This window comes from Oncorhynchus masou, chromosome 24 (assembly GCF_036934945.1).
Source record: "Oncorhynchus masou masou isolate Uvic2021 chromosome 24, UVic_Omas_1.1, whole genome shotgun sequence".
NCBI classification, from domain to species: domain Eukaryota; kingdom Metazoa; phylum Chordata; class Actinopteri; order Salmoniformes; family Salmonidae; genus Oncorhynchus; species Oncorhynchus masou.
Genome location: NC_088235.1, coordinates 56270082 through 56297204, shown reverse-complemented (window position 1 = coordinate 56297204; position 27123 = coordinate 56270082). Strand labels below are relative to the sequence as shown.

General features: G+C 40.9%; 3 protein-coding genes across 6 annotated transcripts; 1 reads left to right on the top strand and 2 right to left on the bottom strand.

Moving 5' to 3' along the window:
• Positions 1 to 1638: 1638 nt before the first annotated feature.
• On the bottom strand, positions 1639 to 16116 carry LOC135512352 (F-box only protein 28-like). Of its 3 annotated transcripts, XM_064934301.1 has the most exons (6): positions 15896 to 16006; positions 14995 to 15041; positions 11411 to 11520; positions 4874 to 5012; positions 4272 to 4467; positions 1639 to 4102 (listed from the first exon to the last, which is right to left on the bottom strand). In XM_064934301.1, exons 3-6 carry the CDS (start codon positions 11506 to 11508, stop codon positions 3627 to 3629), a joined length of 909 nt encoding a protein of 302 aa, XP_064790373.1. In that variant the 5' UTR covers positions 11509 to 11520; positions 14995 to 15041; positions 15896 to 16006; the 3' UTR covers positions 1639 to 3626. The 3 variants fall into 3 exon arrangements, with proteins under 3 accessions (XP_064790373.1, XP_064790372.1, XP_064790375.1); XM_064934300.1 differs by lacking the exon at positions 14995 to 15041 and having other exon boundaries at positions 15896 to 16116; XM_064934303.1 differs by lacking the exons at positions 14995 to 15041; positions 15896 to 16006 and adding an exon at positions 14775 to 14923.
• A 515-nt stretch (positions 16117 to 16631) lies between these two features.
• Positions 16632 to 24236, bottom strand: LOC135512349 (DNA-directed RNA polymerases I and III subunit RPAC1-like). Of its 2 annotated transcripts, none has more exons than XM_064934298.1 (9): positions 24122 to 24236; positions 21290 to 21361; positions 21067 to 21174; positions 20812 to 20944; positions 20568 to 20687; positions 19964 to 20116; positions 19480 to 19629; positions 19252 to 19368; positions 16632 to 17257 (listed from the first exon to the last, which is right to left on the bottom strand). In XM_064934298.1, the coding sequence occupies exons 3-9, from the start codon at positions 21148 to 21150 to the stop codon at positions 17139 to 17141; spliced, it is 876 nt and encodes a 291-aa protein (XP_064790370.1). In that variant the 5' UTR covers positions 21151 to 21174; positions 21290 to 21361; positions 24122 to 24236; the 3' UTR covers positions 16632 to 17138. The 2 variants fall into 2 exon arrangements, with proteins under 2 accessions (XP_064790370.1, XP_064790369.1); XM_064934297.1 differs by lacking the exon at positions 24122 to 24236 and adding an exon at positions 21638 to 21745.
• Positions 22063 to 23586, top strand: LOC135512351 (dual specificity protein phosphatase 13A-like). Its single transcript, XM_064934299.1, has 3 exons — positions 22063 to 22442; positions 22648 to 22862; positions 22971 to 23586. The coding sequence occupies exons 1-3, from the start codon at positions 22219 to 22221 to the stop codon at positions 23168 to 23170; spliced, it is 639 nt and encodes a 212-aa protein (XP_064790371.1). The 5' UTR covers positions 22063 to 22218; the 3' UTR covers positions 23171 to 23586.
• Positions 24237 to 27123: the final 2887 nt, after the last annotated feature.

The following is a 27123-nucleotide window of genomic DNA, read 5'->3' as shown; positions in this document are numbered from 1 at the left end:
ACAGTAACAGTTACATCTATCAACATACGCGCCAAGAGGCGGGGACCCGCCTAAGCGCCTGCAATAGGCTGGAGCAAGTTTAAACCACGGCCAGCCTCCACTGTGATAGGCCACCAGACGGGTTGGAACTGTCTATCACAGTATAAAGAATACTGTTTACATACATCCTGTCAGTTCTCTGTTCTGCCCTGCGTGGTATTACAGTGAGCCCGTATATACGAAAGTTGCATTTGCCATTTATTACTTAGCTATTAAAAAATACATAGTATAAAATCGGTGACTCATTGTTATATTTATCCTGATACCAGATTCGAATTTAAGCAACCTTAATAACACGGTCTCTAACAGGAAATTTCCCCTCTCCACTCAGTTCTAGATAAATTATTTGCTTGAGAAATTGCCCGTTGCCAAGAAGCTATTTTTTTTTTGCATTTTAATTTAAAACAATCACAGTAAGGTACTTTGTTAGCCATAAATCATAAATATATATTTTGTAGGCTGCGTTGAACATTTAAAGTATGCCAGAATGGTGGCAATAGCATTTTTTTTATTTATTACAACAATTAAATAGTCGATACAAATGTTTAAACCTAGCGCAAGTAAATACAGAATGACGAATTCACAAAATGCTCACATCATGCATCACATAAGTGAACATAACAAGTATATGCACTGCAGTAAATATATGCACTGCAGTGGCTAGCTGCTGTTTTTAATAATCATGTTTTTCTTCCTGGATGTAATCCAGTCTGCCATCGAAGGACTCACTTTTGCAGTGTGGAAGCAACATTTCCTGTTTTATCCAAAAGGAAACGGAGGATACATGTGACCAAATATAATTAAGATACCGGTAAGCAAATACCTACAGGTTTGCTAAACCAACACACAGCACCGTTTCTTATCGCAATGTAAATTCCTTCGAATTCTGTAACAGGAACTTGCTCTGGCATGTACATTCATCTATGTCGCTGTTACACCAGGCTCTATAGTAGTTGCACAGCAGAGTTTAAAATAGCAAAGTGCAGAAGACCATGTCCTCTTGAAACAATCCACTGATCAGCTACAGTAAAAAGTATAAACATTGGCATTCTAATACAAAGTATGTATTATGAAAGCTATTCTGTTAAACAATAAATACATAATCAGCCAAGGCATTTCAAATTTTGTGAAATTTTTCCTCAATCATACCCACAGCAGGACAGACATCTCCTTTCATACAGTCTTTTCTATTGATGAAACTGTTCTGAAATTCGGATGAGTCACTGTTGGGATGGAGGGTATAGTAATGACTTGAGTTGCACGTGTTGCAGCATGCTTGTGTGTGGGGTTCTAACTCATTTACAGAGCATATATGGTGCAGGACTACCCAGGTAAGAGTTTAGTACCTGTAGATAATATCTGATCAGATGTGGAATGGAAACAAGCCAGACCAATACATCAAGTAAAAGGCATGATACTAGATCTCATACTACAGCTACCTTTTATGAAAAGGTAGGAGGAACCATACTGGATAGGAGGAACCATACTGGAGGAATAGGTCACACATGTTCCTCATATGGATCAGGCTTTGTCACGTATCGGCACATTTTACAGTAAAAAGAAAAAAATTATGCAAAACTACTCAAACACACACACACACCAATGTTATCTTTTAATGCGTAATTTGTACATGTAACGGTAAAGTGCGCAACCCATACAGTTCGGCCATTTTACACTCTTATACATACATTATAATCCACAATCTACACTTTTAAGTACATGAAGTTTATAGAACACTCATTTCTAAAACGGAGACAGGTCTCAAATTAAGCCACTAGATAATTATTTCCTGCCCAGTCCGTTTAGAATACACGCTTGAGTCCACTCAGTTGTGAACTGCGTTTCCCAGTATGCTACAGAGATTTCATGCCACAAGTAGTTGAGGTCATTCTTACGTTTCCAGCCGCATTTTGGGCTCAAGCTGAAAAGAGAACGGTGTGCTGAGATCTTGAAATGGGAAAGGTGCTATTGTGCAAGAGAGTTTATAGCAATCAGGGAGAATCCTAACACTTAAAAACCTTGTCACTTTTAGTAGAACTCCTTCCACAATGCATCTTCAGTAGGTCTTACATTGGTAGACAGACTACTGTAGTTGTACAAGTCATTTGGCAAATCTGAATATTTCTTGAACAGATGAACTTCGTGTTACATGGGAACTTTGTGTACAAAGACACCGTAACAATAAGATCAGTAGGTCGAGATGACAACTGGCTAAATACACTGGAGTGGAGACATTTTCTAAGTGGCAAATTCACCTTCAACCTCAGAATCACCAGTCTGGTCAATCAATACAGAGGGTCACTTCTACCTCTTCGATAAAGCTTTGATTAATTTTCCCCAAAGACAGCAGATACTTGACTGCATATCAATCCCATTTTACACAGACTAGTATTTGATCAATGACAGGCATTCGCAAAAATTACAGATAACGGTGGAGCAGAAATACTCTAGCCCTGAAGGAAGATTTCATGGTGTCCGAGAACTATTTTCAGAAATGATTGATCTCTGAAAACTATACATCTAGTGGGATCCTATAGCTGTCCTTCCATTGCTCAATGTCAAGACTCCCTTAATTTCCCAGGCACCATGACTTTAGATGTGCCCTCGGCTACATGATAAATAGCCACATTAGCTGGCCTGTCATCAACGCAACATAGAGTGCCAGACTGCATCTTCATGTGGAACACAGAAATGCATTTAAAATCAATTGTGTCATTTCACTAATGCGAGCTGAACAGTGTTCATTACAACAGGAACCCTCAAACTGTCCTTTTCATGAAGATGTGTGATCTCCCAGGACCTGGCTAAAATACACAAATTTCTATTTTTTGGGGGAAAGAGACTAACTTCCTTTAATTTTACTGCACCACATTTGGGATATAACCCTCTTGATGCAGGAATCAAATACTTTAAATTTGGCCCGTCTCAGAAAATGAAGAATATTGCTCAAGGATATTTTTCAAGCAATCCCACCTGGCCAACAGAGAACAATACAATAAGAAATTACATTTGCATCAATAACAAAATTGTCTGAGGCAGAATTTAAAAATCCTATATCCTGAGTGGTCTCGTCTAGCCAATATTTCAAATGCATTTCTAACCAACCAAAGTCGACCTTTTCAGTAGTTAAGCGATACATATTAGAAAGCTCTCATTACTTCTTGCCTCACTGCAAAGACTCTCTCCCGACTAAGAGCCAACAACCTAATGTGGATTGACTTCTGTTGATGGACAAGAAAGAGTGAACACCAAAATTGGTGTTTGACTTTTCAAACTAACCTTAACCTTGTCAACTAGTGTGCAAATTCTTAGTGGCTTTAAGAGTCAGTGGTTAAACTGTGGAGACTACTGGCACTCTTGCCCAAATATTCTGGCCAAATCAGCATAAACATGTCCATGGTGTAGTTTCTGTAGGAATTTGAAAAGGATATGACAAAGGGATTCAACGCAAGGGAAACAGAGCAACTCCGGACTCCTTTACCATGACCCCCCCTCTCCTAAAGACATTCCAAACAATGAGAATTAAAAGAAATGTCACAGGACATGGTGGGATGTGCAATCAGGCAAAAACAAAAAAACATTGTGTCCTATTTCTTGCTGCGCAGGCGTTTGGACTGGCGCGGGAGGTCTGAGCTCTTCCTGGTGCGTTTCAAGGGCGGGCTACCCACCGCACTGGTTGCCGTGGCGACGGCAGCAGATGTCGTGGTGACAGCAGAAGAGCCCGTCGTTGAAGAAGCTGCTGTGGTGGAGGCGGATACGACCGGCCTGGCACCTCCCCCCACCGCACTGTCCATCAGTTCCCTGAGCTTGTGCTCCAGCTCAGCCAGCCGGGCGTTCTGCTCCCCGATAACCTGAGTCTGCTCCAGCAACTTCTGCTCCTGGTCCTGCAGCTGCTTTTGCTGCTCCAGCTGCTTGACGCGCACCTCCTGATTCTCCCGCCGCAGCACCGTCATGGATGCCCCGTTCACCTTTACCTGCTGCTGCACCTTGGTCATCTCAGAGCGTGACGGCGTGTTCTTGGCCAGCAGGGACATGGTGGTCAGGGAGGTGGAGGGGCCGGCCACTGGGGTAGGCAGAGAGAATAGGGAGAGTGATGATCTTAGGTACACTCTTAAATGGGTAGCGAAGTCAAACAATAAATATTGTCATGTTAAATTGTATTCATATTAAATAACATGGGTGTTTGTTGAATCTTTATTGGCCATAGAAAGGTCAGTGTAGTTGTTCATTACCTGGGGCAGATCCGATGAGGCGCCCTGACAGGTCAGCCCCGGGAAGCCTTTTTTTCAGGATGGGGACGATCTTCTCATCAAAGTACTCCATGGCCATGGAAGAGATGTCCCGTAGCTCTTGCAGCACCTCATGAGCCCGCTGGGGCGCACGTGTAGAGTTCACATAGCGCAGCACACGGTAGATCTCATCAATCACCTCAGGGAAAGACACAGTCACATGCCGGGAACCTTAAGCTTAGAATAAATTGTACGCTTAGGCTTAGAATGTTAAGAATGTGATCCTGGTGTGTGTGTGTGTGTGTGTGTGTGTGTGTGCGTAATGTTGAGGCCAAGACTATCCAAGTTAATGGAAGTAGCTAGCATGTTTATTCTGGGATGGAACTGGTCTTCCACTTAAAAAGAAATATGCTTTGATAATTTAATCAAATAATTTTCCTAAACTATAGTCAATCTAAGAACAGGAGTGCCATCATGTGGCCAAACGGGAGAAGCTCTAAAGTTAGTCGATGTAAAAGAAAACCATAAAACAGAAATTAGCATCTAATGTACAGATGCGACAGGTCGTTAGTGGGTGGTAGGTTAAAGAGGATGAATCTAGGCACCTTGCCAGGGATGAAGCAGCAAAGACTGGAGTCCACGTATTTCATGAAGGTCATGTTGAGTAGCGAGAGACGCGTTTCTACAGCAGCCAGGATGTCAGCGTGACGGGCCAGTGAGTGGTTCCTCCGCTCCGACTCCCGCCTGCCACAAGACAAAGCACAAAATATTTTATCCCCAATTTCGTGGTTTCCAATTGGTAGTTAGTCTTGTCTCATCGCTGCAACTCCAGTATGGACTCAGGAAAGGCGAAGGTCGAGAGCCGTGCGTCCTCTGAAACAAACCAATCAAGCCGCGCTGCTTCTGGACACAATGCCCTCTTAACCCGGAAGCCAGCCGCATCAATGTGTCGGAGGAAACGCCATACACCTGGCGACCGTGTCAGCGTGCACTGCGACGGCCCAGAGCCTGGATTAGAACCCAGAAGCTCTAGTGGCACGTTAGACCACTGCGCCACTTGGGAGGCCTAAGCGCACCAAATATACACATTGGACAAGATGACAGAACTTTATGATTACAAGTAACATTATCATGATTGAATGCAAACTTGAGGGATCATCAAAAAGTGAAGTTGCTGAATGGTTTGGAATAAAAGTATAGCCATACAAAAAAAAAAGCCTCGAGGCAATCACTTTTGTAATGTACTGGTGGTGCTGCTGACACTGGGGTGAGTAGGCTATAATTTTAGGCTAATCATTCACAAGTTTATGGTCAAATGATTCATTTTATTTAATTATCCACAATGCATCTTAATGTAACAAGGAAAACATGGATCTTCTTTCATGAACGATTCGATCTAGAATTGCAACGCTCCGATACGTTTTAGTTTAAAGTGATTCATTTTGAGTAGGGGAAAGAATTTATATATTTTTTTTAAGTGTCAATAAAGATGACATTTTCCATTTTAAAATTAATATCTGCTGCTGAGGGGGATCTCAGAAGCTGGGCCTCTGAGCTGGATCGGTCTGAGGGGACCTTATGCCGAGTAGACCTCTGCTAGTGTGCGCCTGTCAATGTTGTGTGTGTGGGCACCTGAGCCATTGGGCAGACTGAGCTCCACCTTACTATCAGATTACAGGTGTGGGAAATTTGATTTGTCACAACTTTCATACTTAAAAAAAAAAGTCAGAATCACTCCCAACTATTTAACTTAAATTTGTTGAACTAGTACCATGTCAATATTTATATTTTGAAAGCATGGCATTTAGCCCATTCGGAGTCCACCTACGGCGGCAGATCAACAAGGGCGACATTGTCAAAGCTTAACTGACCAAGACACACCAACATCAAAACCTCACATAATTATGCCCAAAAACACTAACAAGCTCTTGGCTTGCATTAACAAATGGCTTGGAGATAATAAGCGATCTCTGCACTTAGGGAAAACTAAAGCAATTATTTTTGGATCCAGACCTAAATTGTGTAGGTCGTCGGAAATCAGAGTGGAGTTAGGGGGTGAGGTGCTGACTACTAAAACCTCTGTTAGCTACTTGGGATGTATCCTAGATGGAAGCTTGGGAGGTGTGAGCATGGCCAATAAGGTGCTATGGAAGGTTAATGCCAGGACTAAGTTTTTGCCTAGATAGTCCAAGCTGCTTGTTAAGGACTCCATGAAAGTGCTAGCTACTACCCTCATTTCAATGCCATTTTGACTATGCTCGTACTTCCTGGTTTGGGGGCTTATCTAAACTTATGAAGGTGGAAGCTCCAGATAGCCCAGAATAAGCTGATCAGAGTAGTATTGAAGGTGAGTCCCACATACTCACATAGGCAGGAGCTGCTTTCAGGAACTAAACTGGCTGCCTGTTGAGGCGAAGGTGTCCCAGATTTGATTTACAGGAGTATTTATGGTCCTGCGCCCAGATATATCAGTGATTACTTTCCTCGTGTTAGGGATGCACACAATCACAGCACCAGATCAGGTGTTGCTGATGTGTGCTTATACAGGTTCAGGAGTAATGCTGGGAAAGGAACTTTCTTGTGTACTGGAGCCTCAGAATGTAATGAGTTGCCTCTGCCCATAAAAACAACGTCCTCTCTGGACAGCTTTAAAAATAAAATAGATTTGATGTCTTCTGTGCCCATATGAATAACCCCTATGATGTAACTGGAATGATGAAATAGATGTTCTTCTCTGTTTTAGTTTTATTATTTCACTGCCGTACTGTGTTCCATCTTGTTTAGCAATTTTGTCTCAAGAGGACCACAATGGAAATAAGTCTTTATTGTGTGTTATCCTCAATGATTTTATTCATGTGCATGTCTGGCCTTTTCAAGGTGTGAGCTTGTTTTTAAAAAATTGGTCAAATTAATAAAACTAAACCGTAACCAGTGGAATATGGTATTTTTAGGCGAGCACTGATGCCGAACCCGTGATAAGCATTTCCCCGCTGTGTAAACACATTGCAAATAGTCTCAGGATAACTCCTGATAAAGTTAAGTAGCTGATATTCAGAGCTTAAATAGGATAATTGATTAGTCACAGGAATCAGGACTCGTCAAGCCAATTAAAGTGCCTGTTTTACAGTAGGGCTGCCACATGGATGGGCATTTATAAAATTACATTGCAGCAGACACTGTAGGCCACACCCCAGTAAGCATGGACCGATGCCAACATTTTTTGGACGCGTTGTTTTTGGTCCTATTGTCTTTTTGTGCAGTTGGGACCAGCGTTAAACCAAATCATAGACATCTGTTTGGTCCAGTCCAGCCTTGATTTGGCCCCAACTTTGATGTCCTTGTTAAATGCAGATTTGGTGCGGTCTGATCAGCCTTGAATTGTAGGCACCTTTTTATTTTATTTTTATGTAGTTTTTCTCCATAATATTCCAAACCAGTCGCTTTCGAGACTGGGGTAAAATCCAAAGCTGCATTATATGAAATTGGCCATCCTGACAACCTAGGCAAGGCAAATAAATTGATGCCCTCCTATAAGCCACAAATCTAGAGTAGACCCAGTAATCCAACATTTTGAAAAGTTGTCTAATATCCCGATTTCCCAGATATTGAAGTTATTTTCAACTTTCACTCAGAACATAAGTCTCTTATAGATGTCTATTTTTGGACCAAATCAAGGCCGGTCCAGTCAAAATCATGGACGTCTGATTGGTTCAGATTTATTCCAGACCAAAAATCTAGACATTGAAATGTGTTATTTTATTAGGATCCCATTAGATGTTGCAAAAGCAGCAGCAGAGTACTTCCTGGTGTCCACAAAAGATGACATAATACAGAGCATTAACAGCTCAGAAGACAGAACATCAAAGTTGGGGACAAATCAAGGCTGGTCCAGAACGGCCCAAACAGACGTCTGACTGGTTCAAGGACGATCCGGACCAGCCTCACGAAAGTGAATGGCTTAGACCGTTTGGAATTTTACAGAGAGCGAGCTTCTCTCGTGCCGACCAATGAATGCGAAACATTGGCTGTTACCCCCAAAATTTCTGCCTCTATTGCTCCTGTATGAGCAAACAAAAACACTAAAAGCGCATACTACATTCCTTTTCTGCGATTTATTTGATTAATTCTTCTTCGACTTGATCTATTCAGCTCTCCAGATATCAACCAAGCGCTATTCACCATTTCATTTTTAAACCTTCATTCTAGCATATTTCCATCTACATGCTTTTATTTAGGTTTCTATGCAAACTACAATCCCAGTCAAAAGTTAACACCTACTTATTCAAGGGTTTTTCTTTATTTGTACTATTTTCTACATCGTTGAATAGTGAAGACATCAAAACTATGAAATAACATATGGAATCATGTAGTTAACAAGTGTTACAATATATTTTAGATTCTTCAAATTTGCCACCCTTTGCACACTCGGCATTCTCTCAACCAGCTTCACCTGGGATACTTTTCCAACAGTCTGGAAGGAGTTCCCACATTTGCTGAGCACTTGTTGGCTGCTTTTCCTTTACTCTGCAGTCCAACTCATATCAAACCATCTCAATTGCGTTGAGGTCAGGTGATTGTGGTGGACAGGTTCTCTCCTTCTTGGTCAAATATCCCTTAAACATGACCCAACACACCTCCAGGCTGTGTCATTGTATGTTGAAAAACAAATGATAGTTCCACTAAGAGCAAACACGCGGAAATCATCTGTTCACCAACTGTCTCAAAGACACGGCGGTTGGAACCAAAAATCTCAAATTTGGACCAAATGGACAGATTTCCACTGGTCTAATGTCCATTGCTCGTGTTTCTTGGCCCTCAATGGTGTCCTTTAGTAGGAGTTTTTTGCAGCAATTCGACCATGAAGGCCTGATTTATGCATTCTCCTTTGAACAGTTGATGTTGAGATGTGTCTTACTTGAACTCTGTGAAGCATTTATTTGTGCTGCAATTTCAGAGGCAGTAAAGCCAAATGAACTTACCCTCTGTAGCAGAGGTAACTCTGGGTCTTCCTTTCCTTTGGCAGTCCTCACGAGCCAGTTTGATCATAGAACTTGATGGTTTTTGCAACTGCACTTGAAGAAACGTTCAAAGTTCTTGAAATGTTCCGGATTGACTGACCTTCATGTCTTAAAGTAATGGTCTGTCATTTCTCTTTGCTTACTTGAGCTGTTCTTGCCATAATATGGACTTGGCATTTTACCAAATAGGGCTATTTTCTGTATACCACCCCTACCTTGTCACAACACAACTGATTGGCTCAAACGCATTGAGGAAAGAAATTCCACAAATTAACTTAACAAGGCACACCTGTTAATTGAAATGCATTCCAGGTGACTTCATCATGAAGCTGGTTGTGAGAATGCTAAGAGTGTGCAAAGCTGTGATCAGGGCAAAAGGTGGCTACTTTGAAAAAACAAATGTAAATATATTTTTATTTGTTTAACACATGATTCCAAGTGTCATTTCATAGTTGTCTTCATTATTATTCTAAAATGTATAAAACAGTAAAATTAATGAAAAACCCTCGAATGAGGTGGTGTCCAAACTTGACTGTCACTGTATATGAGTTAATGTTTTTACGCCTGCAGATAGTTACTTGAAAATGAGACAAACATGATTCAACAATTGAATTCACTAAGAGAAAACACAAATGGACATTTAAAAATCGCTGGCTCCCGAGTCCGTACGGGAGTTGCAGCGATGAGACAAGACTAACTACTACCAATTGGATACCACGAAATTGGGGAGAAAAAGGGTCAAACTTATTTATTTATTTTTAAATAACTGGATAGTCTAATATCGGCTAGCTTTTTTTAAGTAGAAAAATTAGTAACCTCATCAAGACAAATCATATTGCATATTTCACTCACAGATATCTTATTTCAGTTTGGGGGAGCCAGCAAGCTACATCTGTTCCTCTTCATCAGACAGCAGCTTGCGGTTTCACAAGAGGTTGTATTTAAATCATAGATAGAAGCAGGCCATTGGCTGCCTTCATTACAACAGGCATGTATGAGAGTTCTGATTGGTTCCAAATTTAGTAGTTTGAGAAAATGTGCAAGAATTAAAAGGAGCCAACACATGGTTTTCCCGTCAAATCAAAATCCACTCCTCCCTTGATGGGGATCAAGCAACTTCACGTTTTAAGGCTTCGGTTCACCTTCAGCACATTTGGTCGGGAACAAGTTTTGCTTCTGGTTAGGCTATACTGATCTCTTGCTCCCTCTTTAGTAATTTGTGCATTTTTTATTTTAATCTTAAGGATTAACCTCTCTCTCCCCCCCTGTAGCTCAGGCACTGAAGCAATGATATGTATATTCTTGGTACCATTTGAAAGGAAACAATGAAGTTCATGGTAATGTGGAATGTGGGATAATATAACAATAGATAAGGTAGAAAAATAATACAAAGGGGAAAAAAACATTTTGTATTTTTTTTGTACCATCTTTGAAATACAAGAGATAGGCCATAATGTATTATTATTCCAGCCAAGGTGCAATTTAGATTTTGGTGACTAAATGGCATCAGTGAATGTGCAAAGTTTTAAACTGATCCAATGAACCATTGCATTTCTGTTCAAAATGTTGCATCAAGACTGCCCAAATGTGGCTAATTTGTTTATTAACAACTTTTCATGTTCAAAATTGTTCACTCAAACAATAGCATGGTATTATTTCATTGTAATAGCTACTGTAAATTGGACAGTGCAGTTAGATTAACAAGAACTTAAGCTTTCTGCCAATATCAGATGTCTATGCCCTGGGAGATTTTCTTGTTACTTACAACCTCATGCTAATCACATTAGCCTACGTTAACTCAACCGTCCTGTGGAATGAACACCGATCCCGAAGAAATCTTGAATCATTAGACAAGCTTAGCAACCTACTTAGATGATTTATAAAATATGGTGTTTATATGGAAAAATACACATCTTAAAATGTACACAAATCGATTGGTCGAAAGAACAAGACTGCCCTAGTTCCTACAGAGCTCAAGCACTTCTGACTTAATTTCCTGAATTGCAATAGACCAACTTTTACTCATTGATTTGCTACAGGACATAGGCCAAGCAAAAACATGTATATTCAAATAGCATACACATCAAATACTATAGAACTCCCTCCAGTGGTGTTGAGACTGACCTTGGAAGCTGGGCTTTGACCTGCCTCTGGCACAGGCTGTGGTAACGCTCCACCTTGAGGAAGCCTTGGTTCAGCATGCGCTGATTGATCATGTCCATGCGCTTGCATACCTGGGCAAATGAACAGAGTCGGGAAGGTATGGTTGAGTAGCATGTCTTTTACCCTTCCTCCAACCTCTCCATGACCTTGCATGACACATACAGCCAGTGATCCTCAAACTAAAGTGACAGTTTGCACTGCAGGGTGCACCAGTGGGGTGATTGTGGCCGTATTGAGTTTCTAAACCCAGAAACAATGTCGCAAGACTTCCGAGAATGCTTGCGAAACAGACCCAGGTGTGAGAAATCTGTAATTGTTCGAGAGCATCAAAACCGTGATGAATCATGAGTAAATTGTGACTGACTTACAAATAACGAGTCGTTATTTATGATGCAAGGTGATTTGTAGATCAGTCAGCGGTCACCTGCACTGTCGGGTACAATGTTGAACAAGCCCAATGAGAAGTGAAATTCTTCCCGAGTAGTTCATTCTAAATCTAAAAAGTTAATCTAGATTCCAGCCAACGTTATTACTCTAACCTGGTGAAAGTGACATACTGACACGTTAAAAACTGTCGAAAGAGTGCACAGGTGCAGTTCGGCGCAAGACGACCGTTAGAAACATGTCATCAGGTCATGAGCCAAGCTAGCCAATGTCGCCATGACATTGACTACTTATTGTGATCGGGGATTTCTATTTGAGAAGCAGTTTCTTCCCATCCTACTGTGCTGTCTTCAGTATACTCACACATATAATCAATTCCCCTTGACCACGTTATGGATTTTTTGTTATACAGAAATAACAAAACATGCCGAAGAGCTGCTGTGTTGTTCAATGTACATGTAACCAGGTCAAAAATGCTGCAATACACCCATGTAGGGAAATTGAGCATGTGAGAAGAGCCCTATGGCTTCAAGCTATTCAGCATGGGAGAGTGGGAAATGTGCAGACCCGGTGTCTAAGTAGGCGTAGCCATGCGTGTGGAAATAAATACAAGCATCACTGGTAAGACATTTAACTTGTTTAGTATAGTCCGTTTGTAACTCCACGTGTAGCTGAAAAGTCCATTTATTTGTGTTGTTGGTCTTTGCTAGCAAACCTGGTCTCAGACCACTCTTAACATAGTAAATGTAAATCCGGGACACTCAAATTAGTTTGTTACATTTGATATGGTTGGAAATATATTATATACACACACACATCAAATGTAATATTAAAACACACACATACATGACAGGTTACTTAAGGCAAAAAAACAAAAACAAGGGTGGATGGGTGAGCAAAAACAAACATCTAGCAACCAAAAGGTTGCATGTTTGAATCTCACCACAGACAACTTTAGCATGTTAACTAACCCTGTCCTTAACCCAACTAGCATTAGCCACCACAAATCCCAATTTAACACTGTACGAAATGGAAGATTGACATGCATAAATTAATACATAGCATACACTAATTGGAGTGTCCCGTATTTACATTTACTATGTTACGTCTACCCGAGTCCAGTTGGGCTAGCTTAATGTTGAGTAGCTAGCACTCACATGGCTGCTCGCAGTCATGAAAAGGGGCATGAGGGAAGCCCTGCAATATGTTTTTTTTAAGTAGTGAGAACACATTTATTTTCTTTAATGTAGTTTTGTAATGACTGAACCAAGCAGACAAGACAAATTGCATTTGAACCTCGGTAACCACAGGTTGTGTTCCCACAGATGTGCGGGCAGCGACATACCTAGAGGCTAGGAAAACAAGTGTGCTTACATACTCAAGAAATCGGACATTAACTTTGACGGTTTTGCCAAGGAGATGTTAGTCACGCAATTTTATATCTAACAATGATAAAATGTGCATGAAAATTGTGTCATCTTCCGTTAAATGAAAGACCATTGAAGAATCCCTACAGTAGACTGAACTTTGGCTGGCCTGAAAGTGGAACTGGCAGCTTTTTTAACTTTGCAGAAATGAATTGTTGGATCCTGTATTTTACATTATAGCCATTACCATATATATGATTGAATATTATCTGCTGTTGGCTTGTGTGGATGGATGTATGTGTTATGCAACATAGCTGACTTGAAACATTGTTAAAAGTATCAGAGCCATGGGACTTTCTCATGATGGAAAAAAATACAGAGAAGCATGAGGACAGGAACTGTTCAAATTAGTTGGGAGGGGCACATTCAGAGCGGGGTGTTGCGAGAACAAGCGGTCTTTTGTTAGATAACAGGAGCCAGGTGCGAGATAGCGATATGGAGCATGAGAACCTGGATGTTCTTCACAAGCAAGTTACATCTATCAACAGAAGCGCCAAGAGGCGGGGACCCGCCTGAGCGCCTGCAATAGGCTGAACAAGTTTAAACCACACCCAGTCTCTACTGTGATAAACAGTTCCAACCCATCTGTTGGCCTATCACAGTATAAAGAATACTGTTTTACATACATCTTGTCAGTTCTCTGTTCTGCCCTGCGTGGTATTACAGAGAGCCCGTATATACGAAAGTTGCATTTGCCATTTATTACTTAGCTAATAAAAAATACATAGTATAAAATCGGTGACTCATTGTTATATTTATCCTGATACCAGATTTGAATTTACGCAACTCTAACAGAATGCGATATAAAATTCCCAGTTTATGCTACAAAACCAAACTTATAAACAGGTTCTATTTGACTCAATATTCCAAGACATTTAAGGCATTTTTGGTAGAATAATTGGATGCAGTTCAATGCATGATAAATATAATTCCCCCAATGAATTTCTTGGTAGTCCCACAAACATTACTATTAGGTTGTAAATCACAGCTGGCCTGGTACATTGTTTGCTGCATCCATTCAGGATACACCGTTTCAGTTTCAATGACTCAATATCTCAGACAAAAACAGACGAGTGTAACTAAGACTGGGAATGTCACTACAATCAAACTAGCAAGGGCAATGATCACAAGTCAGTCATAACGTGGCTAATAGGCTAGCTACCCATTTATGTAGCAAGCTTAAAACACAGAGGCTAACGTTAGCTAGCTGCTAGGAGGATGTCATTGAGTGACCCCCCCTCCAAATCTCATTTTCGGTGGCAATACACAGCTAAAGACGCAGGGGTTATTTGGTTTGCAAGCAAGAACTTGAACGACTTATCCAGTTTGCTCTAAAATTGGTATAGACAGCCAGAGTGAATTTGCCAACACGAGATACTTTCATCTGTGTGCCGGAGTGCAGAATAACTGATGAATTTACACAACACCTGCTGAATATGACCGGAGTCAGTAAGCTTCTTGCTCTGGCTAGCATTAGTTGTTGATCTTGTGCATAATTGAGGGAGAGAGCATACCTTTTCATGGTTTGAGCAATAGGACTGCAAAGTTACCAAATGTAAGACAACTCTCGTGGTATTGACATCTGCAGAAATCCATTCAGGTGTATTTGTTGGCTTTTGGTGAATGCGTTCTATTGACCTAAAGTCGTGCAGTTACAACTGCCTGTAAACACAGTCCAGTTCAAAGTGAATGATGGCAGGCCTGTGACAATTTCTTGTTTGCATAAAGACCTACTGTAGCTCTGATTGGCTATGGTGCACCGGTCTGCGTAGACTCCGGTCCTGGAGGAGACAGATGTTTTTATTTACTGCAGTGTCTATTAAATTTTCCAAACACATGGCCGCTTTCACACTATTACTATAACATTTTCACAAATGCCTTAGTAGACAATTCCCAAACATTCTACAAATTACCATATCTAAGTGAACACCTGTCAGGTAAGTGTCATTACTGGGGGTGTATATGAACAGATTTGAATAAGATTTAATGTTGCTATAATGCTGTCAGTTCCACTTTAACGCCGACTGGCACTCTACAATGGCCAGATCGAAAAGGGCTGCGGTAGAGCTGAAATAGCCTACTACTTCTCCCCAACACACACACATCTAGATGTCAATTGGCCTATTGCACCACTGTAAATTAAAGGGAAGTATTACTGTACTTGGTGGAAAGCAGAAATAAAAACAAACTTCAAATGTTTAGCCAGCCAGTTTAGTGTGGACATTCAGAATTACACTGATTTTTTTCTAAATCTTGACAAACATACTAAGTAACTAGATGACGCATTTACTTAGCAAGAAAAGTAGAGATTTAAACAAACAATATAGCCATTTGTTTGTTTGAAATGGGCATGTTTGTCATGAGTTCCAGCCAGGAGAGGGCCCTAGCTGGCTAAAGCAACTGGGAATGAAATTGAAATAAAAGCCGATGCAAATAACCTAAACTATCTTAGCTAGTTGGCTATATTTCGGTACCCTTGGATATTATTATTACTAAACGTGGGAAAGACATCCACATTTAACATAAGCAAGCAGTGACTACTACTACCTTTCGTTAAATAGCGAACGTTGGCAGGAGCTAGATTAGCCAGACGCTGCATTGGTATTTGCTTAATGGTTTGTTTTTGTTCTCTCACCAAGCGTAGCAGGCTGATTTCGTCGTAAGACAGGAAATTGAGAATAGTCTCAATCGCCACAATGGGAAGTCCTAAAAGCGGGTTGTTCTGATGTAATTGATCCGGTGGTGGTGTAGACAATCTCGGTAACGCCGAGTCACAATCCAGGGCTTCAAAACCTCCCTCGACTCTTTCTACAATGGCAGCCATCTTCAATTGCTAGATAGGGGAAATGACGTTTCATAGGGAACATTCTCTGAACAACGCTCGAAAAAGTCTCGCAAGACTGTACACAACTATTTCAATTCACTTGAGTAAACAAAGTAACAAGATTTTGCATGAACCCACTCGTCCCTACAAACAGCTGTGTCCAGCCCTGGGTTATAGTGTCACAATTATGTCGATCTGATTTACACTTTAGTCATCTCATTGGCTACAACTGATATTGTCCAAGAAGCAATCATCAAGCTGCGTTACCCAATCTTTTTTCTGTACAGACATCTGCGCGGTTTGCTGATGTCAACGTTGTGAACAGTGTCCCATTTGGCAGTGGGATTATACTATGTGAAAGCATAAACTACGGACAACGAGCACAATTGCATTTTATCGATGGCAATTTGAATGCACAAAAATACCGAAACCCAGAGATGTCAATGTTCCCTTGGGCAAGACACTTAACCCGAATTGGCCCTGTAATTAATCAAGATAAGAGCATCTGCTAAAATGTAAAGTATGCACAGATGTTGCAACATCAGTATTTAGAGTAATATGCTTTACCTTTATTGTTTCATGAAACAAGTCCATACAGAACACAACACATAACTGTGCACCTGGTTGAGAAGAGCCAATCCCCCCCCATTGACAAATTAGTTCTAAATCCGTCTTCATTCAGTAAAGACATCAACCTATTTTTCTTGTATACTAAAAAAAAAGGACAGAATTCAGCCAGAATTCTACAAATGAGCTAATGACATGGGTGAGCCATAAGGATTTGCAAGTGACATTAGCATGAATCAGAATACAAAATATATAAGTAGCACAACTATTTGAGGATGACAAACAAAGTCATGCTGGGTACATATTTGAACAAACAAATCCATAGTCTAGTTAATCTAAAATAAAGCATCCTCAGCATTCCCGCATTCTTCTGCTATTCCAACTGGTGTTGTATTCTACTATCCAAAGCATGTTGCACACCGGCTCAACACACGCATATATCCATCCCCTGTAGTGGGTATTTCCATTTGGTCCAACTTAATAGCTCTTATTCCATCTCTGTGGAATCGAGTTCACTGAGGAATCGCTGACACTTGGTCATGAGAACTTTGATGGCCTCTGTGACCAGGACATCAGGTGCCAGGATGCCAGTGGATTCTACAGAAACTATATGGGAAAGAGGAAAGACAGGATTGATGACAGTGTTCATGCACAGAATGCCAAACTATACTAAACAAATAAAGTACTAGAATTAATGAGGAAAGTCAATTAGCTTCTAAAGTGCAAAACAATATGGGCAGTGTTACCCTCGCATTCATTTAGCAGCAGTGCATCGCCGCTAGATGGAAAGGCTTTCCCAAAAACCTTGAATTATATGTTGAATAGGTTACTTTGTAGCTAGTTCTATCTACCTGGCAGAATTATATAATTATTATTTGCAGCAATCCAGTGGGCATTTGTTTTGCAAACTCCATCATGTTCATATGTACCTGAATATGTACCTGAATTAAGGGATAACTGAAGCAAAAGTCAATTTCATACACGTTTCCCAGACCTCAAAAGTGGTCTCCTGGTGTGGTTTTACATTTTTTATGTACAACAAAAATGGGATGTTCGGAAAAAAGGAAAACAAAGGACTGAGTGAAAACCTAAAATAAAAATGTAACAAAATCTAAAGCCTTAATTCCCCCAACCCCCTTCCCACAACCCTTGCAAAAATATTCCAGTGGAAACACTATGGGCTATGTACTAAACTTAGCAAAAAAACATCTTCTCATGGTCAACTGCATTTATTTTCAGCAAACCTAACGTGTAAATATTTGTATGAACATAAGATTCAACAACAGACAAACTGAACAAGTTCCACAGACATGTGACAAACAGAAATTGAATAATGTGCCCCCGAACAAAAAGGGGGGGGGGTCAAAATTAACAGTTAGTGTTCTTGCTGTGAGATGTTACCCCACTCTTCCACCAAGGCACCTGCAAGTTCCCAGACATTTCTGGGGGGGGGGGGGGGGGAATGGCCCTAGCCCTCACCCTCTGATCCAACAGGTCCCAGACGCGCTCAATGGGATTGAGATCCGGTCTTGTTGCTGGCCATGGCAGAACACTGACATTCCTGTCTTGCAGGAAATCACACACAGAATGAGCAGTATGGCTGGTGACATTGTCATGTTGGAGGGTCATGTCAGGATGAACCTGCAGGAAGGGTACCACATGAGGGAGGAGGATGTCTTCCCTGTAACGCACAGCGTTGAGATTGCCTGCAATGACAACAAGCCGATGATGCTCTGACACACCGTCCCAGACCATGACAGACAATCCACCTCCAAATCGATCCCGCTCCAGAGTACAAGACACGGTGTAACGCTCATTCCTTCGACGATAAACGTGAATCTGACCATCACTGCTAGTGAGATAAAACTGCAACTTGTCAGTGAAGAGCACTTTTTGCTGGTGATGTCTGGTGAGGACCTGCCTTACAACAGGCCTACAAGCCCTCAGTCCAGCTTTTCTCAGCCTATTGCAGACAGTCTGAGCACTGATGGAGGGATTGTGCTTTCCTGGTGTAACTCGGGCAGTTGTTGCTATCCTGAACCAGTCCCGCTGTTTTTACATGTGGTCTGCCACTGCGAGGCAGACCACATGTAACAGCCGTCCGTCCTGTTTCCCTGTTGCGCTGTCTTAGGCATCTCACAATACGGACATTGCAATTTATTGCCCTGGCCACATCTGCAGTCCTCATGTCCCCTTGCAGCATGCCTAAGGCACTTTCACGCAGATGAGCAAAAACCCTGGGCATCTTTCTTTTGCTGTTTTTCAGAGTCAGTAGAAAGGACTCTTTAATGTCCTAAGTTTTCATAACTGTGACCTTAATTGCCTACTGTCTCTAAGCTCTTAGTGTCTTAATGACCGTTCCACAGGTGCATGTTCATTAATTGTTTATGGTTCATTGAACAAGCATGTGAAACTGTGTTTATACCCTTTACAATGAAGATCTGTGAAGTTATTTGGACTTTTACAAATTATCTTTGAAAGACAAGGTCCTGAAAAAAGGACATTTGTTTTTATGCTGAGTGTACTAGACATTATGACAGTACATTTCACAAATTCACGAAACAGAAACATAGTGATGTCTAAATTCACTGGGTACCTACAGATAAAATGGTCCCGCACTCTTGCAAGTTTCACAGCATTCTTGAGGTCGTCATGTCGGAGAACCTCCCTACTGCAGGTATCTAAGCGGCTGTTCACCACCTTGGCAACAACCTTTCCTGAGACGGAGATGGAGAATTAACTACATGGAACTTAAATAGCTACAGTAAAAGTACAATTTCAGTATGTGCAAAGGACAATGCTTCAAAATGTTATAGCTACTGTTTTACCCCCATGGTTCTCCACTTCAATGACTCCAGGTGAGAAGCAGCGTTTTAGTCGCTCTGCTTTCTCCCCCTCCACTATTTCCATTAGTGTGATCTCAGGAAGAAGCCTGTAACTGGCTGTAGCCACAGGTGAAAACTTGGCGTGGTCTTGACCTGGAAACATAGAGCATAGGATTAGGCCACCAGAACAGCTAAGAAAGATCACTAATTTCAACAGATTATGACGTAGATCTGTAGCGACAGGCAACGGCATAGCGAGGGTAAATTAACATAAAGTATTTTTATTTGGACGAGTGTTTACCCACTCACTGCTAAAAATGCATTGAAAATACAGGGATAATTAACTTATTCAGACAAATATCAGCATTTACCCACATTATTTACATTGTATACTACATCACTGATTACAGGGCTTGAGAAAGGTTAAACTGTCGTCAGATTGCCATTGTGCAGACATTATAACATTTTGCAGAGAAAGTCCTCTCACCAATGCCCTTTACACAGTGCATGACTATATCCAGCTCCTGTCCAGGCCGGAGCTGCGCCAGAAGGATGTCCCCATGTACTGGACCGATTTTGGCATCTGCAAACACATCAGCTTGGTTCCCAATAGGGGCCCACTTCATGTCCTTAGAGTACACTGAGGAAAAACAGTGTAAAAAAATGTAATACAATTCTACTCATTTTAACATGGGGCAGAGACATTTTTGCAGTTTTAAAGCATATCTCCTGCAATTCTACACATTTTCCCATGACTTATGCCATGTTAATCATATGAGAGTGACTCAAAAAATCAATAGGGCATGTGCCCTGCGTGCCTGGTTGGTATTCGACAATGATGAGGACAGGTTTAGATAACTGGCTTGACTAACTTAATCTAAAAATTGTTTGCTGACATGGCTAATTGAGTGAGTCAGTGACTGACATAAAAACTACTGACGCACAACCAAATTTTAAACTTGCACTTTGTGTATTCTACTATTATAACACTCAACAGTCAGTTGAGACCCCCACCGACATCCTAATGGGGCCCCTGAGCGTCCAGTGACCACTTATGCTTGGAGCTGGCCCCAGTCCATGGCCTTACCTACCCATGTGATTCAGGTAAAGTTCCCGGGGGTCAGCGGAGTCTTTGGTGGCTCTGGGGTTCCTGGTGCATTTGATCTTCAGTTGAAGTTGAATTGTGTCGATTTCTGTGCCTTCCTCGTCCCCTGGGAAAAGCACGAATGCCTTAAAACTGATGTAGTTGGCAGTGACCCTCTACAAGACAAGTCTTGGAACTTTGTGTTAACATTGTCAGAGGAAGTGGAGACAAGGTATGCAGCATAAATGTACCTGCGCTTCTGTACTCGAACAGTCGTGGGTCAGCCTTGATAGGGATCAAGCCCAGCCTGTGGGCAAGGATCTCATCCTGAATGATAGATGTGTTGTTGTAAATAAGCACCTTCTCGACAGCCATAGTGGGGACCTAGGAGAGGGCGTATTTATACACGTCATGTTGCTATGTACCATATAAAACATAATAAACATGGACACCACTTATTATATCATTTTTATTGCCAGGACGCTATTTGAGAAGTTAGTAGCTACCTCTGCAAGCAATATCCTTCGAAAGGCATTGGCGAGAGCAGCATCTATGCCCACCATGTCGAACTCCAGAGAGGTCTCATCCATTTGCACTACGTCGATTCTGAAATTCTGCAATAAATACATAATATTGACGTAAAGGGTATTATTGGCATTCCACTTAACAGACCTGAATGTAAAATTAGACCAGCATGATAATAGTTAGCTAACTAGCTAAGTTAGGTACCTTTTGAAATTTCTGCAAGTTCCATGTGTCATCATAGCCAGGATAATTGCCAGGGTAATCTGTTGTATGAACCTGGAAACATTTGAACAAAGTACGTATACGTCGCAGATTAACTCATCTATTGGCGTATTAAATACAGTACATATATTTCATGAGAAATATGCTGTGTGCGAACTGTGATGTATTTTCTACCGTACTAACGCTAGCTAGCTAACGCGTTAGCTGCACATTATGTTTCGCCAGCAAATGTTGGCTACCCGTTAATTCCAATAACATCTGCACATATATTTCAGACACTAACAGTATCTTAATTTATCAGATTTTATTGTATAATCTTAAATCACTTACATTTTTTATATCAAATTCACCTAATATCACTCTATTCCGAATTTCATCCACGTTGCTCATGGTCGCTGCCATTTTAGCTCGTGTTTTCAATGACGTCACAAGCTTCGCTCTACTTATTGTGGTGCTCTCAAGCGTCAGATAAAATGAAAGCTGACAACAAAGACACACGGGAAAACTAGTTATCAGTATATTTGCTGACAAACCTAAATGCGTTTTAGACTGTCACTCTTCATTCAAGAATCATGCTGTCTGCTGCTGTATGCAGCCAGAGATGTAGTAGGGTTATAATGGCATTCTTCCTTCCTTCAATCCTGCAGACATTTAAGCCACTGGCTTTCAATGTCCACTAGAGGGGGTATAAAGATGGTGTTATAGATTTAGTCAACACCGCTTACTGTTCCGTCTGTTCATGTCAGTCACTCGCTGTCATAACACAAGCTTGAAAACTCTTCCTACCTGGCACACCAGGCAAGCAAAAACAAGTGTGCCTAGGGAGAGTTTGCAGTACAGAGGCAATGGTCTGTTTATGTTCGAGGCCTGTATGAGCTGAGGACTATCACTGTTTATGTTTAGGCTTTACAATGGCCAGTGAGGGAGTTTCAAGTACAGTGTTCCGCAAGACAGGTGAGCTACTAGGTTGTGTGTCAGGTGTCTCAGGTTCATGTGACACTGGGCAGAGTTGTGAATGTGAGCCAGATGTGTGTGAGCCTCCATCTCTGGAGGAGCTGGAGGAGGTGCTACATTCAGCCCAGAGCTCCTGTAGGCACGGAGACGAGGTGTGGCCCAACCTATACCTGGGGGATATGTGAGTACACCTGCTTTTCCAGTCGTAATTACACACACATGTGCATGTACACACCTATACTTACACATCACGTATATTTGGATATGGTGTGTGTTTCAGTTACATGTCTCATGATAGGTATGGGCTGAATCAGTATGTTCTGTTGGTGTGTGTGTGCGTGATGGTGTGTGTTATTGTAGTGATATCTCTACGTTGTTTCTCCTAGGTATATGTCTCATAACAAGTATGAGCTGTGGAAGTTGGGCATTACTCATGTCCTGAACGCAGCCCATGGTAAGATGTGTTGTAAAGGCAGTGATGATTACTACGGTACCACAGTCAGCTATTACGGTGTTCCTGCCAATGACCTACCCACCTTTGACCTCTCACCTTTCTTTCACCCTGCTGCTCAGTTCATCCACCAGGCATTAAAGTCAGGAGGTAAGCCACGACCCATACAATGAGCTGGTGTGTGTGTGTTGTCTGTGCGTGAGTGAGTGTGAGTGACTGATGCATGACTGTATGTATATATGTTATTGTCTTCCCTAGGCAAGGTGTTAGTGCACTGTGCTGTAGGAGTGAGTCGGTCGGCTGCGTTGGTCCTAGCCTTCCTCATGATCCATCATCATCATCCTCTGCTGGCAGCATTCCGGCTGGTGCAGCAAAAACGATGGGTGTTCCCTAACAGAGGCTTCCTAATGCAGCTTATTAACCTGGACTACACTCTTCACAGAGAGAGAAGGGACTGAATACACACACACCAGACCTGGGATAACTATAGTTTTGAATATTATTTGTGGAAAGTAACTATACCTGTGACTATAGATCCCAAAAAATGACTACTTTTTAAAACTATTTGAATACAGATCTCAGAAAGTAACCACTCTTTAACTAATGGTAGGGTTGTATCTGGAACATAAACTATTGGATTAGCTACCTTCAACTAAAGGCATCGCTGTATCAGGAAATGCATGTTGCAGATAGAAATAGAATGAATAGAGCAAACACAATTCCCTACACTATTCAAATCTATCTTGCAGTCGATCATATTTGTTGTACATAATGCATTTATATCTGAACATTCTGTACATTTCCAATCTCCTGAACAGGCCCCAGGTGTAGAAAATCAAGTCAAACCAATGATATTTTGTACAGATAAATATAAATAAGTTGTGATGCTCAACTACATATCCTCTGGCGTGTTGATTTTAATGTGTTGATGTTCTCTTTATCCATAACCAGAATGATTTTGCAGTGCATGGTGATCAAACAGGTTTCATGTTATATTCAGAGGTGTAGAGAGGGTGAAGTTTATGAATCCCCAAAAAATGTAATTATACAGATATTATACAAAAAAATGCACACAACAGTATTCATAACTTCTTCTTTTTTTTAGAGTGTATGACTCTTTAAAACATGGAACTGGAAAGGTCAAAAGCTGCAATTAATTTTATGATTCCATAAAATAATTCAAATCCATTTGTAAACATTGCAAACGGGAAGTTGGATGCTCAGAAAAAAATAATTGAACCTCTGTCCATCTGAGAGTTCTTGTTTCAAACACACACTACACAACATATCCCCGAAATATATCATATGTAGTGTGCAACTCTTTTTTATATATTTTTTAATATCAAACACACGCTATCATTAAAGGGATAATTTACTCAGAATACAAATTAACATGATTTTCCACCTACCTTCTCTGTAGTTGATTCAAGAAGGCAGTTTAGGGATATTTAGTTCCCTTAGACAATTAACTGACATATTTTAGCAGTAACTGTTAGTATTCTCAGTAACATTGCGCACCGGGTAAACAAAGTGTTCCCATTTTGAACCATTTAATTTGTCTGAAAACAAACTCCGCCTCTCCCGGCGGACCGGGAGACCTGTGGATCGTGAGAGTGTGTCAGAGTGCGCTGGCCAATCGGATAGCTCAAATCACCGTGCCAACAGCGCTTCAAAGACCTCCAACACAGCAAACATTGATATTAGCCTACGTAAGATTTAATAAATTTTAAAACCACAGAGAGACTGTCAAAGAATAACCAAATAGCTGCTGTTTTTACGAATGAGTTCATGATTAACTTTTTATTCAGCACTGTCAACACTATTACAAAACATAAAATGTGCTTGAGTGGCCTAGCCAAGTGTATCGATATCCCTGCGTTTTTATTATTATTAGCAGCTCGTAATGTCTATTTTAATATGAGGAATATTTAACTTTCTCTGGTCATAGGAACAACATGAATTTGTGCATGGCAGATGCGGTGCGACTAGAGTTTCGCCATCAGGTGGGAAACAGATGCAACATTCAAAACAACTCGGAACTGGGAACTCGGAAATCTCTGACTTCCGAATTCAGTGTATTCAAGACAACTGGGAACTTGGAAAAAAACGAGCTCCGTCTGGGATTTTTTTTTTTTTTTTAACGGTCATCCAACTCGGAATTCCAAATCGGGAATCTTTCTAGATCTTCAACTTTCCGGACTGAAGATCTATGATGTTATGATTTGACATCGTTTTTTTCTTCTTCAGAGTTCCCAGTTGTCCCAGCACCACTACCACAAGATGCTTGTACCATCAGTCCAGTAAAATAAAAAAGCAAATTATTTAAATTAATGATCAGCAGTAACTCTCAAGTGCTACACACACCGATCTATTTTGTTACCAAAAGTTGAATTTTGAAATAGCCTGTAATATGGTCTGAGAATAACAATATTGTCAGGCCAGGCATATAGCCAATATGCTGTGATAATGTATCAGGCCTACTGCCCAGCCTCTTTCCTACAGAACAGTTTTTATTAGGTTAATGTTTTAAAAAATGTAAGTCATGTTTAAAAAAAAAAAGTGGTAGATCTCGGCTTGATTGTTTACTGAGGAAGTGATCTTGACTCAGAAAAGGTTGGTGATTTAGATGAATTGAACTAACTGTTGTAGTTTATGTTTCTTCATTACATTTACATTTAAGTCATTTAGCAGACGCTCTTATCCAGAGCGACTTACAAATTGGTGAATTCACCTTCTGACATCCAGTGGAACAGCCACTTTACAATAGTGCATCTAAATCATTTAAGGGGGGGGGGGGGTGAGAAGGATTACTTTATCCTATCCTAGGTCATCAAATATTTGGCAGCCATCAAATATTTTTTTTGTGTGTTTTCAAATAACTTGCAAATGTTCAAATACCTTCAAATATGATTTGTTTTTCTGAAACCTGTATTTGAATGCCAAAGGAAATAATTACTTTTCGTGTATTTAACTGATAATTGCCTATATTCAACTGCCTTGAGTATTTTTAAAGTTGGTATTTTCAAATAAACTACGAATACAACAATTTTCTTCCCAGGTTTGACACACACACACACACACACATACAGTATGTGTGTTATATTGCTCGTTCTGATATGTCTTATTTTCTTTTCTTTTTTGGGGGGGGGGTTATGTGTGTATTATTATTGTATTGCTGCATTGTTGGAGCTAGAAACATAAGCATTTCGCTGCACCTGCAATAACATCTGCAAAACTGTGTACGCAACCAATACATTTTGGCACCCACACATGATAAACACGCATACACGGTACACATGCACACCCCTCCATTCCTCCCTCCTGTCATCTGGTGACCTCAGCTGTGACATAATGCCTGTTACATGACTCTCTTTCTTTCTCTGCTCTTTCTCTTTCCCCTTCTCTCTCCATTTCCATCTCTCATTAATCAACCCTGTATTGTAACCCTCTCTCTGATGGATACAGTGCCTTCGGAAAGTATTCAGACCCCTTGACTTTTTCCACATTTTGTTACGTTACAGCCTTATTCTAAAATATATTACATTTAAAAAAATCTATCGACACACAATACCCCATAATGACAAATCAAAAAAACAGGCTTTTATAGATTTTAGCAAATTTATACATAAAAAAACACTTATTTACATAAGTATTCAGACCCTTTGGTATGAGACTCGAAATTGAGCTCAGGTGCATCCTGTTTCCATTGATCATCCTTGAGATCTTTCTACAACTTGATTGGAGTCTCCTTTGGTAAATTAAATTGATTGGACATGATTTGGAAAGGCACATACCTGTCTATAAAAGGTCACACAGTTGACAGTGCAGTTCAGAGCAAAAATCAAGCCATGAGGTCGAAGGAATTGTCCGTAGAACTCTGAGACAGGATTGTGTTGAGGCACAGATCTGGGGAAGGGTACCAAAACATTTCTGCAGCATTGAAGGTCCCCTAGAACACAATTGCCTCCATCATTCTTAAATGAAAGATGTTTGGAACGACAAAGACTCTTCCTAGAGATGGCCGCCAAGCCAAACTGAGCAATCGGGAGAGAAGGGCCTTGGTTAGGGAGGTGACGAAGAACCCGATGGTCACTCTGACAGAGCTCCAGAGTTCCTCTGTGGAGATGGGAGAACCTTCCAGAAAGACAACCATCTCTGCAGTACTCCACCAATCAGGCCTTTATGGTAGAGTGGCCAGACAGAAGCCACTCCTCAGTAAAAGAAAGGCACATGACAACCAATGCTCACTGTCATGTTGAGCCCGCTGTGAGTTGTGCAGCTGAGCATTGTCTCCTGGGAATATATCAGTTGAAACATTAATAATGAGATTACACAATTTAAAAAGTACTTTTTTTCTCTCAGATTGGTGTCTATTATATTACTTTCAGGTGTGTACTACTAATATATTAAG